Source organism: Aphidius gifuensis, linkage group LG2, assembly GCF_014905175.1.
Source record: "Aphidius gifuensis isolate YNYX2018 linkage group LG2, ASM1490517v1, whole genome shotgun sequence".
Classification (NCBI taxonomy): Eukaryota; Metazoa; Arthropoda; class Insecta; order Hymenoptera; family Braconidae; genus Aphidius; species Aphidius gifuensis.
In genome coordinates, this window is record NC_057789.1 from 23,280,448 (window position 1) to 23,294,409 (window position 13,962).

General features: G+C 24.0%; 1 protein-coding gene across 3 annotated transcripts in view; it reads left to right on the plus strand.

Annotated features, from left to right (window-relative positions):
* The window catches only part of LOC122849537 (uncharacterized protein PF11_0213), a 53,928-nt gene extending 48,427 nt beyond the window's left edge, over positions 1 to 5,501 (plus strand). For all 3 annotated transcript variants that reach the window (XM_044148262.1, XM_044148261.1, XM_044148263.1), the window contains 2 exons: positions 72 to 4,829; positions 4,899 to 5,501. In XM_044148262.1, coding sequence (XP_044004197.1) covers positions 72 to 4,829; positions 4,899 to 5,111 — 4,971 coding nt within the window. In that variant the 3' untranslated portion in view covers positions 5,112 to 5,501. The remainder of the gene's footprint in view (positions 1 to 71; positions 4,830 to 4,898) is intronic.
* Positions 5,502 to 13,962: the final 8,461 nt, after the last annotated feature.

Sequence of the window (13,962 nt, forward strand, 5' to 3'; positions counted from 1 at the left end):
ATATTAAATAAACTTAATAAATAAAAAAAAGAAGAAATTACTCAATTATTATTTTTATATTTTATTTATAGCATCGTAATGCATTCATATCAAAAGCAACATCACCAGTATCATGCTTAACACCACCACCAGAAGTACCATCAAATCAGTGTCATAATATTGCTGATAATATATCAATAAATGTACAGGATGCATCAAATCAAACAGATGCACAAGAAGCTGATGATGAACAACAAAATAATGATAATAATTTTAAACAAGAACAACCAATATTATCATGTTATCAACAATCAAATAATGCTACTGTTAATAGTGTATCATCAAGTGGAAAACCACAAGTATCATTACAACCATATAATCTTGTTGCAAAAATTGATAAATCAGAAAATACACCAATAAGTATACCAATTGTAAAAAATATAAATTCAACAGCAACGAGTTTATTGAAAAATGACACTGTTAATACAGTTGATCAAACTATTGAAAGTGTTATTAGTTGTCGTGCTAAAACAGACATTGATAATAATGATATTGTTGTTGATAATAATGATGATAATGATGATGATAATGTATCATTAAATGTTGATGAAAATTCAGAAGACAGAGTATCACGTATTGGCTCGAGAATGATTGAAATAACTGAAGAAAATTGTGATAGTTTTCATGAAAATTTAGAATTTTTTGGTAGACGTCGTGATCCAATTGAACAACATCGTCGTCCAATATTTACTGAAGAATTATTGAATAAAGAAAAAATGTTAGAAGAGAAAAGAAGAGAAGAAGAAATGTTGAATGAAAAATTTGAGTTAAATGATAATCAAGATAGTTGTATTGAAAATGAGAAAATAGATGTGACTGAAGATTCATCAACAGCTGTTACTTCAAGTCTTGAATGCCAAAATTTAGATAATATAAAAACTGTATTATCACAAAATAAAAATGAAATTAATCATCAAATAAATTTAGATACAACAATTACAATGTTAAATACAAATGAAGAAAATTCACAATTATCAGTTAAATCATTTGATATGCCAACTATTGATTTTGATGATGATATACAAACAAAGAAAAATATAAAAAATTCAAAACAAGAAAATATAGAAATTAATAATACAAATAATGAATTAAAAAATGATCAAAGTCATAACATTGATAATAAACAAAATAATAATGACAACAAAAAAATTATTATAAATGATAAATTACATCCTGGAATTGAAAATGTTGTTGAAAAATTAAAAAAAAATGCTGCTGCTGCAAAACATGATAATGAATCATCAGTAATTAATAATGATAATGATAAAATAGCAAAAAATAACACAGAAATACCACGTGCTATTGCTCATTGTCAACCAAGAATAATGGAAAATGGTTTGAAAAAACGAATATTAAGATCATGTGAATTGGAATATAATTTAGAAAAATTAAAAAATAATCAATTATCATTAACAACAGATACTATTAAGACATCAGAAAATAGCAATGATAATAATCATAATTTAAAATTAACTGTTGACGTTGTTAATGATGATAATAATGATAAAAATGATGAAAAAATATCATCATCATCATTGAAAATAATTGAAGATTCATCAATGATAATTTCACCAAAAAAATATAATCCAGATATAGTTAATTCATCACCACCAAATTCAACATTAACATCAAAAGCATTAGAAAAATCTAAAAATGTTATAAACTCAACAACAACACCAACTAAAAATCGTGTTGATTTAAGTGGATTAGAATTATTATCAAATAGTATTGCTGAATTGGAACATATCAAATCATCTGATCCAAATTCATCAGAATATGAATCATTAAACTCACCAATTAAAGAAACAAATGAAATTAAACAAAATGAAAATAATAATAATAATGAAGTTGATAGTCCATTGGGTTTACTATGTGCACTTGCTGAACAAAGATTTATGGAAGAAGTTGGTGATAATGATGTACCACAAGACAGCACAGAGGATGTATCACATGCAGGAAGATTATTACTTAATTTAGGTAAAACACATGATAAATCATTAAAAAGAAAATATTCAACAGATGATATTGTATTTAAATATAATAAAAAATTACGTAAAAATGATAAAAAAATATGTGAATTTGAAGATGGTGATGCTGATGATGATTTTACTGATTCAGATACAGAATTAACAATGAAAAATAATAAAAATAAATTATTTAATGATATTATAAAACGTCAAAATGATGAAAATATTTTAATAAATAATGAAAATAAAAAAAATTGGCCACATATTAATACAGTTGAAAGAAACGTTAGAAATAGACTTTCTGATATGCAAAAAATGTACAAAGATAAACAAAATGAATTACTTAATAATATAAATAATAACAATAACAATAATAATAATAATAATGATGAAAAATTAAGAAAATTAAGTACAGATTATGAAGATACTGATAAATTGTTAAATTTAAATTATGATAATAATATAAATGTAATTAATACAAATATTACAACACCAATTATTGATAATACAAATTGCAATTTGAATTTAACAAAATTAAATGAACCACAAAGTCATATTAAATTATTAGACAATATACCAAGTATTCCAATTCCAGTCACATCATTTACAAAGAAAATTAATAGTTCACATGATGAGAATGATGGTGATAATGATGACGACGACGACGATGAAGATGATGATGATGAAGAAGAAGATGAAGACGAGGATGATGAAGATGATGAAGATGATGATGAAGATGATGAAGCAACAATTTTAAATGATAATACATCATCACCATCATCAACATTGTCATCACCAAAAAAACGTAAAGTTGGTAGACCACGTAAATGTATACAAGACAGCAAATCAGCAAATATTGATAATACAACAAAAAATGAACTGTTAAATACAAAAAATAAATTAAATTATAAAAAATTAACATTTAATAATAATACAGGTATAAAAAATCAAAAAAGAATTAAAAAATCACATAAATTAAAGAAATTAAATATCAACAATACAGCAACAACAATAAAACAAAAACCATTACATAATAAAAATGTTATAAGTGCAATAATTGCTGAAAAAGAAAAGCTTAATAATGATGATAAACAAAATAATAATAATAAATTAAAACCAAAATTAAAAGCTGAAGTTAAACTAAAAAATTGGAACAATGAATATGAAAATGAAGAATGGAATAATACAATAATTGATAAAACAAATAATAATAATGACGATGATAATGATGATGATAATAATAAAAAAACAATTGATGATATTAAAAAAATAAATAATAATAAAATAATAAAAAAGAAAAAACATAAATCAACAAGTTCATCACCATCACGCAGAAAATTATATGACAATGATAACAATAAAAAATTATTAAAGAGAAGAAGATCAATTGATTGTAAAGATTGTAAAGAGTGTATGAAAATAGCAAAATACGAAAAAACAAAATTAAATAATAATATTAATAACAATAACAATAATATTATTAATAATAATAACAATAACAAGTGTAAATTAACATCTGAGCATTTGGAAATTGATAAAATGAGAGTTTTAACAGCAATAGGTGGTTTATTTTATGCTGGTATATTAAGTGCAGTACAATCACCAGATATATATTCAATAACATTAGATGGTGAACGTGGTAATCGACCACACATACATTCACGTGAAGAAATTTTAAAAGATGCTATTGTTGAAATATGTCCAAAATCAACAGATGAATTACCACCTGGTACAAGATTATGTGCATATTGGAGTCAACAATATAGATGTTTATATCCAGGTACATCTGTTGAGCCATCTGATCCAGATTCTGAATTAGATGATAAATTTGTAAGTGTTGAATTTGATGATGGTGACAGTGGTAGAATATCACTTGATGATATTAGATTATTACAACCAGATTATCCAGTTGTTGAGTATGATCCAAATCCATTATTAACATTGGGAAAACGTAAACGACAAGTATCATCATCAACTGATGATAAACGTCCATCTGATTTATCAATACAATCAATAAATTATCAAAATAAAAATTCAAATGAATTAAATAATGTTATAAATACAAAAATTATTAATAATAAAAATGATGATAAATTATTAGATGATTATAAAGAACGTAAAAGATTAAAAAAACGTAGACGTGATAAATTAAAACGTTTACAAGAATCACAAGATGGTAAAAAGAAACATAAAAAACATAAATGTTGTGATGAGCATAGAAAACATAAACATAGAAAACATAGAAAACATAAACATCGTCATAATCATCATGGTAGTTTTAGTGATGGTAGTCATAATAGTGGTGTTGAAAGTTGTAAAGGACAAAATAGTGATGAAGAAAATATTATAAAAACAACAACAAAAATCATTGATAATAAAAAAAATATAAATTTACAATTATGTAAAGTTAATGATAAGATTGATGATAATGTTATTAATGAGATTGATAATATTGATAATAATAATAAAAAAATTGATAAAAAAAATAAAACAAGAGAAAGACAAGAATCATCTGAAAGTAGAAGTAAAATTGCTGCATTTTTACCAGCTAGACAATTATGGGGTTGGTCTGGTAAAGGTTATAGACGTCCTGGTGCTAAAGGAAGAGCTAAAAAACAATTTTTCAAAGCAATACAAAGAGGTGGTGAGGCTATTAAAATTGGTGATAGTGCTGTATTTTTGTCGACTGGTCGACCAGATAGGCCTTACATTGGAAGAATTGAATCAATGTGGGAAACATCAAGTTCAAATATGATTGTTAAAGTTAAATGGTTTTATCATCCTGAAGAAACTGTTGGTTGTCCAAGTAATTTAAAATATCCTGTAAGTTTTTCATTAATATTTTTATTAATTATATTATATTTTATTTACTATTTTATTTTATTTTTAAAGGGAGCATTATTTGAGTCACCTCATATGGATGAAAATGATGTACAAACAATATCACATAAATGTGAAGTACTTCCATTATCTGATTATACTGAAAAACTTGGAAAAGAACCACACAGATATCTAACAATTTATGATAATAATGATATTTATTATCTTGCTGGTTATTATGATCCAACGACATATCTTCTTACTATGCAACCTGGTGTTGTTTGAGAAAAACTTAAGCTGACGATTAAGCTACCAAGAGTCACTTAATTCGTCGTCAGCTATCGTGGTAATAAAAATAAATATATTTATAATAATTATGAAGAAAAAAAATATATAATAATAAATAAAAGAACATATTCATTGATTAAAAAAAAAAAAATTTAATATAAAATACTGAAATAAACTGAGATTATTTTTATCAGCTACTTGATAAAAAAGCATTTTTTTTTAATAAAAAAAAAAAAAGGATAATAAGGGCTTGTAAATATTATGTATATAAAATTTATCTTCATTAGTTTTAGTTCTTTTTTTCTTCGCTAATTTTAAGGACTTAGTGATAGTATGTCGCTCGATGCTGAAGATAATAAACTCAAGTCCTCGATGGACTTTAAGAAACAATATAAATTCTAAAATAATTAAAAATACAAATACAAAAAAAAATTATAAATATTAATTGAAAAAAAAAAAAAAACATGTGGAATATCAAAAAGAAAAATTCATTTTTAGTTGTTTTTAAAATTGAAAAAAAATAAGTTTGATTTTGAATTTTTTATATTAATAAGTAGATACGGTGCTATGTAAATAGCCTGTTATTTTATTTTTTATTTTAACTTCAATATTTGTTGTTTTATTATTTATAAAAAAAAATTAATTGTTATTGAATTTTTTTCTCGTTTAAATGAATATTTCAATTTTCAATATGAATAAAGCAATTAGATAAGAAAAAATTCCTGAAAAAAATAAAGCAAATTCGCTGAAATGTGCAAATAAATTAATGTTAAAAAAAAAAAAATGATATATATTATATATTTAAAAAATGAAGAAAATTAATTTTTACAATAATTTTTTATGATGTAATTTTTATATAGAGATTAAAAACAAAAAGTAGGATGGAAACTATAATTAATAATAATCTTTGTAGTTGGATAATTAAGTGTTTTAAAAAAACAAATAAATATATTCTTCATTTAATGAACTATCATCTTCCTTTTTTTTTTTTTTTTTAAACAAAAACAAATTGAGTTGTTAAAAATCTTCGAGCATAACCCTATTCTATTAATTTAAAAAAAATTTTAAAATAAATAAATAAACAATAGCCGCTAAACAATTTTTTTTTTTTCCTTTTTTTGATTGATGAAATAAAATTTATCCAAGTATAGAAAAGAAAAATAAAAACTAATAAATTATAAATAAATTTATAAGAAAAAAAAAAGCATGACCTAATTACTTACTTAGTACAAATTAAAAAAAAATATAATAATAATAAATTACGAGTACACAAGTACACAAGTTTAATATTGAAAATAAAAAATTCATTATTTTTCAATTTACAAATTTAAAATTCAAGAGCTTCAATTTATCTTTGTATATTTTTTATTTTTTTTTTTAAATTCACTATTGTTTATTTTTGAATATTTTCATGTAAATATAATAAAACGTGTAATAATAAATAAGCACAATGTTATAAAAATAATAAACATTTTTTTTTTTATTTTTAGTATTATGAAACTGGTAATTGGTTTTTTAGAAAATATTAAGAAAATAGTATTTTTTCATAACAATATTATATATATTTAAAAATTAAAAAAAAAACATTGTAGTTGAATAATAATAACAAAAATAATAATATAAAAATAATATATGGTGTTGATAAAATTATATTAACAACTTATATTAATAATAACTATTAATTATTATTGAAAATTAATAGTGGTGGCCTATACAAAGCTTGTAGATTTGTAAATAAATAATGTATACTAAATTTGTCAATCTCAAGCGTGTCGATAAGTTTCATCAATTATTTTTTAATAATTTTTTAAAATTATTTTCAAATCCGTCCGTTATTGTTTGCGTATTTTTTGGAAAAAAATTCCATTTAAACTACAATAAATTTGAAAATGTTTGTCATCAATTATTGTATGTCATAAAATCATTTGGAAAGTAAAAATTGAATTCGATAAAATATTTTGACGGTAATTAATAAATTTTACATCGACACGCCGAGAAGCAAATTCTTTCCTTCGAATTTAAAAATTATATGTGTATTAGTTGAGACAAGAATGAATGATTTTTTTTTTTTGTATTCAGAGGCTGGATAAACCCATTGTTCACGTTAAAAAAAATAAAATATAAACTAATGAAAATAATAGAAATTTAAAAGAAAAAATAAAAATACTAGTCTGGCAATCGCATTTTTATTTGAATAATGAAGAAAATAATTTTAGTATGAATGATTTAATGAATTTTTGACGAAGAAAAATAAAATATGTATTTTCTGACAATCGATATTATGATGAATGTAAAGTTAAATATAAAAATAAAGAATAATAAAAGATTATAATTTAAAATGTTTGTAATAATTCATTACTAATCAAATATATTTTATCCCAGAAAAAAAAAATTAGTTTTCACTATAAAAATGAGTAACGATTTAAAGAACAATAAAATCATTAAAATACTAACACTTGTATTTATAATAAAAATAAAAAATTCAAAAAAAAAAATTCTTAAAGTATTTGAGGATAAAAAAATAATTTATACTTGTTAATCGTGTCAAGAATTCAACAAATTTATGTGAGTCATTTTTTCAAAATGATGATTCAAATGAGGAAAAAAAGAACAAGAGAAAAAATTGAGAAATTGCAGTCATAATTATTCCGAAAAATTGAAAATAATTTTTGTATACGTTGAGTCTGATATTTAAAAAAAAAAAAAAATTATTTAAATAAAAAATAAAAAAAACTATTTACTGTGGGATTGGTGCAACGAAAAACAAAAAAAAATGGTAAATATAACTCATTTAAATGAGAACAAAAGTCAGGTATATTTAAATTATATGTTAATAATATTTAATGATGAAAAACATTAGGTTGAGACATCGCAATATAAAAACAAATTACATACAATTTTTGATCGTATTATTCATTTCCCAGGTAATAAAATTTATTATAAAAAAAAAACATTTTTTATTTTTTTATTAATGACATTTATTTTGATCTATCAATTCAAAAATTTATCTATATAATTTTTATAATTTATAATAATTTTTTATAATGATCAAATGGTTATTACAAAAAGCAGCACGGAAATTTTTTTACCAGCGTAAGGTTTTATCGACAAATGTTACTGAAAAATTTTTTATCAATCGAGTATTTTTTAATTTTGATTTCGTAGAAAAAAAAAAATCTACGAGATGACACTGGTTTTGAATTAAAAAACGAAAAAATATTTTTAAATATTTAAAAAACAACAAAAAAACATTTATTTATTTATTATTTTTTAGACTGTGAATTTATACATAAATTTTTCTGATTCAAATTGACCATGAAATACAGTGTTTATGTTGATTTATGAAAATATGTAATCAAAAAATTTATTGTTATTATAAGAGTTGGATAAGCAATTTTTATAACATAAAAAAAACGATTTGATATGACATTAAATAACAAAAATTTTATAGAGCTATCACCTTACTGAACATGCAGCAATGGCGTAACAAAAATCCGTTCAGTCATACCTTCACCAAAATTTAGACAAAGTTTTGTCATTTTAATTTTGACATCATTTATACTAACTGTCAATGTTCTCTGAGTAGTATTTCTTTGAAGCTCCCATGTTTTTAATTCACTTGATTTACATGGGTTATTGTACAATAAATATTTAATTTCAAGTTTTAAACCTTGAATGTATATAGTATTATCTTGAGAAAACATTCGTGTTACTTGTAAAATTGTTCTTTCATTTATGAGCAGCGTGTTATCCGGTTCATTTATTGATATAAACTGTCTTTTATATTTTAAGGCTGTTATAAAATTTTCGTCAAGCTGTTTTATAATTTCAATTTCAGGAGGTAATTCTGGTAAAGAACTAGTCAATTGTTGCTTACGCATACTCTGGTAGTATTGTGTTAAAGCTTTATGCGGAGAATATATAAAATTTTTAATTTTCCCAAGATATGATTTAAATTTGAAGCAGTTGAGCTCATTTAAACTGCACTCCATACGGTCGACATCATCAACCAAATGAGAAAGATTGTGAACATCCAAAACAACAAATGAAGGACCATATAAATCACTTGATTCTGCAACAAATAAATCTAAGAATTCTTGGGCTATTCCAATGTAATTCATTGCATTCTTTGAACAAAGTAATCGACAAGCTACATGTAGTAGTAAAAAATGGTTATACTTTTCATCATTTATAATACGTCGTAACACAATTGGTCCACATACTAATAAAAAAAATTTCAATTCAACAGCTTTATAGTTGTGCCAAAAACGTGTACCTCGAGTTTTTTGCCTATATTCTTTTGGGATATGTTTATTTAACATTTCTACTCGACGACTTAATTCATTTCTATGACCCAGATTAATTTCACGTGTCCATACTCTAAAGAGTTTTTTCATAACACCAAGATACAGTGTATGCATTGGATCAAGCAACCAATCCGAAATCATGTTTATATGAGGTTTTAGTTTTATTAATGGTGATACGTTTGTAGTATGATGCCACACGTCTACGAAGTTTCTGTACTCATAATCAGTTCTGATAAAATGGTTGACACCAAGAAAAATCATTCTACGATTAACTTTATTACCAGTTACAGTACATCTTTCGCATCCTCTATTTGCAGTATGATCTCTTACACATTTTAGAAATGATCTTTCTGATGGACTACATAGAAAACATTTTATTTTTACCGAAAAATGTCTATTATCGATATTTATTCCTGTTTGAGATAGCTGGTTCATTTCAATGACAAACTGGCGTAGATATTCTATCAAACTTTTTGGTTTACTGTTGCCATAATAAACAGCCACTGTAAAGGGTTCATAAATATCTGGATCAAAATAAACACAGCAGAGAATCGGCCAAGCTGTTTTTACGTCTGATTCAAATAATTTAATTTCATCAATATTGAATACTAACAATAACTCATTCTTCGTATGAAGTTTTGAGTTAACACTTGCTAATAACCCCTGTTTAATTCCCAGATATGTAAAATCACCATATGAATTATCGTGATCTTGCATTGGTTTTATTTCACATGCTGCTTTGTTGACTGGTAAAAATCGTCGTTTTAAAATTAGCGATAATTGATGTAAATGAGTTTGTTCAATTTGATAGTTCACTGCCCACTTTTTAATATCTCTAATGCCTCTAGTATTTTCATCTATATCTTCACCATCCTCAATGAAAGGATCACTGTAACCATCACAGTCATCAGAATCATCATTTGAACTACTTGAATCATTTTCATAATCACTCTCATTGCTTTTGTTTTGTTTAAATAAACAATCACCACTGTTATTGTCATTGTCAATGATTAAATTATTGTTATTAACCTCACTTTCACTATTCAAATTGCAGTCATGAGCTGACATTGATTTTAATGCCTTTTTAATTCGTTGCACTTTACGTTGTTTTGTAGAATGTAATATAGACTTATTTACCCGCGACATGTTTTTTTCAAATATTAATACAACAAAAAAACTTTTTGCTATTAAAACCAAGATTTTAAAATAATTTTTATAGGGTTTATGTATGTAACAATGTGTGTCAACAACAATGATGTAATTGTTTAATTTGACGCAGAGCGCTAAAGTCGTTTTCAAACCAATTTATAATATCTATTTTCTCCCTATTTTCCAGTCTAATAAATGTCCATTTTCTAGATAGCTTTAAACTGGGCTCAAGCTAACAAAACTAAGATGAATTCTTCCAGGGAATTAAATAATAATTTTTTTTATTGATTCAAAGAAAGCTAAAAAATAAATTTACAAAAACAATTTCGTTAATTTTCTTAAGTGTATATTGAAATAATAAATTAACGATTTTAAATGACGTAAATTTCAAGTATTATTTCCATCTTTTTTACAATAGAATTTATTTTTGAATTAATATTTTTAAATTTTATCTTATGAATAATATATTCCACTTGTTAAAATAAAAAAGGTGATAATTAGTTATTTTAGAATTTTATAAAAACACAAAACCCTAATGAATTTTCAATTTAACTATTCTATAAGTATAAAAAAAAATATATTTGTAACTAATTATGATGAAAAACAATATCTTTTTTTAATTATGATTAAAAAATTTCTTCATAAAATATAAATGTATTTTCATTTTATCTTGATTTTATTTCTTTCTTTTTTTATTTTATTTTTACTGTCAGCAAATTTATTTCTGTTCTTTTATACTAATCAATCGAAAAGAGTAATAAAATTCACATACACTATCTACAGTTTCGTAAAATAATAGTTAAAATTATATACAGATACGTATATGTATATAGATATCTTGTCAAGGTATCCACTTTCATCACACCCTGAAATTTTTTACGCCACAGAATTTTTTTATATTTTATTTTTTCCTATATCTTTAGTCAAACTCAATTTATATATTAACCTTATTTCAGATGTTCTAATCATTTATAAAAATAAAAAAAAATAAAAATTGAAAAATAAATGAATTAGATCAATGGACAGCTGACTACAAAATTAATAAAAAAAAACTCAGTAGCAAAAAAAAAAAATAAATAATAAATAAATATATAAATGAATAATTGAATAATAATTATACAATCATAACTTTTTTTAATTATAATAGTTTTTTATATTTTAAATTTCAAGTAATCAGTTTAGGTAATAAAAGCTAGACAAGTTGGCAAAGAGGGAAGTTGAAGGGGTTGGCTCGTCCGAGTACGTGGCTCGTAACAACTTCTAAATACTATCGTTAAACTCGGTTGGAATTTGAGTATACTATATGAGAGTAGATACGCTTCGTTCGATACCAATTTCAACTGCTTTTATATACATATATAGTAAAAAATATTGAGTATATTTTTTTCTCAAATGAGAAGATAATAAAGAAGACCCAAAGAGCCAACCAAATCATCGAGTTTATTCGATTTACTTTTGTGCTTCATATACCAATTTTTTTTTTTTTAATATAAAATTCAACAAATATTTCAGGCAGTTTTTTTTTCCCGGACGTTTCTCTGTTTGTATATCATTTCGTACTGAATTCATCCAGTGATTTCATATTCATTCGATCAGTAATAATTCTGTCAGTTAACTACGCCAGAAGTTCAACAGTTTTTTTTTTTTTTTTACCTTTTTTATATGCATAAAATTGGAGTATATTTATTGATCAATTTATCATTTTTGGTAATAGAAAAAAAAAATATTCAAACCGTGTATGTTTTATTTATAAATGGTTTTTTTATAAATTTAAAAAAAAAAAAAATTTATTCCTTTTTTAGTGAGAGTTTATGTGATGAATTATTATTTATTACTGATTTTTTTTTTATTTATGAATAGATTTTTAAATTGAGTGTAAAATCCAAATTAAATAAACCTGATAATTATATTATGACAACTAAATATTGCTTAGAAGTATTGAAAATCCCAGAGTCGATTTAGTGTAGGCGACGATGTTCTCGATTAACATAATAACATTTGATAAATATATTCAAACTAATCGAGCAATCGATCGTGAAGTAAATTTCATACAACACAGTCTTATTGTGACAAAAAATATAAATTACCAGTAAAAAAAACTCTGATATTTGCGAGTGAATTCAGAGTCAATAAATATGCCCGTGGTTATACTTCATTGCCATTATCATTATTACATAAAAAATTAAAAACCGACCAATGATTGTATTAGTTAAAGTTGATGAACTTAGAAGTACAATTTTATGCTGTAAATGTAACAAATTATGTATAACATCAAAATCACTAGATCGTTATCAATATTGGGTAAATTGTAAAACCACTTTTGATAGGGATATCAATGGAGCTAAAAATATATTGATTCAAGATGCGTCAAGTGTTGATGATAAATTGGCCTATCTGCCCCCACGAAAAAATATATAGGTATATATCCTGGATATACGCCAATCGGATATATCCTGGAATTTTTTAAGAATAACACCAGTAGCGCACTCTCGGATATATTCGGGATTGATTCAAATGACGGATATCCAGGATACATATTTTTTTATGGGGGTAGTTCCAATCAGGTTTAATTTAGTGCCGTCTACATTTGTCTTAAGAGGAATGACAACCTTTCATTTTGACCTAACTGTTCCCTTATTTTTACCAACAGAACCACATTCGCTCCATCTGTGAGTCCCAATTGTATTCAATATTGGGACATACTTTAGACGATCTGGTGGTAAAATCACTTATATTTATTCAGTATACCAATTTGTCCGTACATGCATTATAAACAATTATAAAAGATTAATATTTATTTTAGACCTCATTTTATTTAATTTTTATACAAATTTCATGCGTATCAACTATCTATATATATCCCACCATTGCATACTCAAATGTAATACTTTTATTATTACATAAGTCCACCAAATAAATTTGATAAGAGAAATAATATTTTTAATCAGTCAGAATTTATTAATTCATGATAAACATCAGGTATTCAGGTATTCTTCAAATCGAAAATGAGAATTTTTCGACGAAGGTCCACCTAATTCCTTTATATATAAAGGAGCAAATTTATATAAAAACTAGCGCATGCATTTTTTATATATGCTTTTCTTATCTGTGTTTATCGTTCCGATTTTGAATTTTTAAGTAGTTGAAAGTTAAATATTATCTCCAAATAATTAGAACCCATGCAAAATTTTACAAAATTTAAGATGTTAGAATAAAAAAAGAAGTTTAAATTTTGAGGATCAGTTTTCATGCATTTGATGCAATCGTTTCCCAAAAATAACATGCTGCCAATAAAATGATAACCAATAGAGAAGAGATTAATTCTAGAGCTTTGTCTTACTATTTTTCCAGTCATATTTAGATTATCCACGATAAATATGCTTTTTTATATA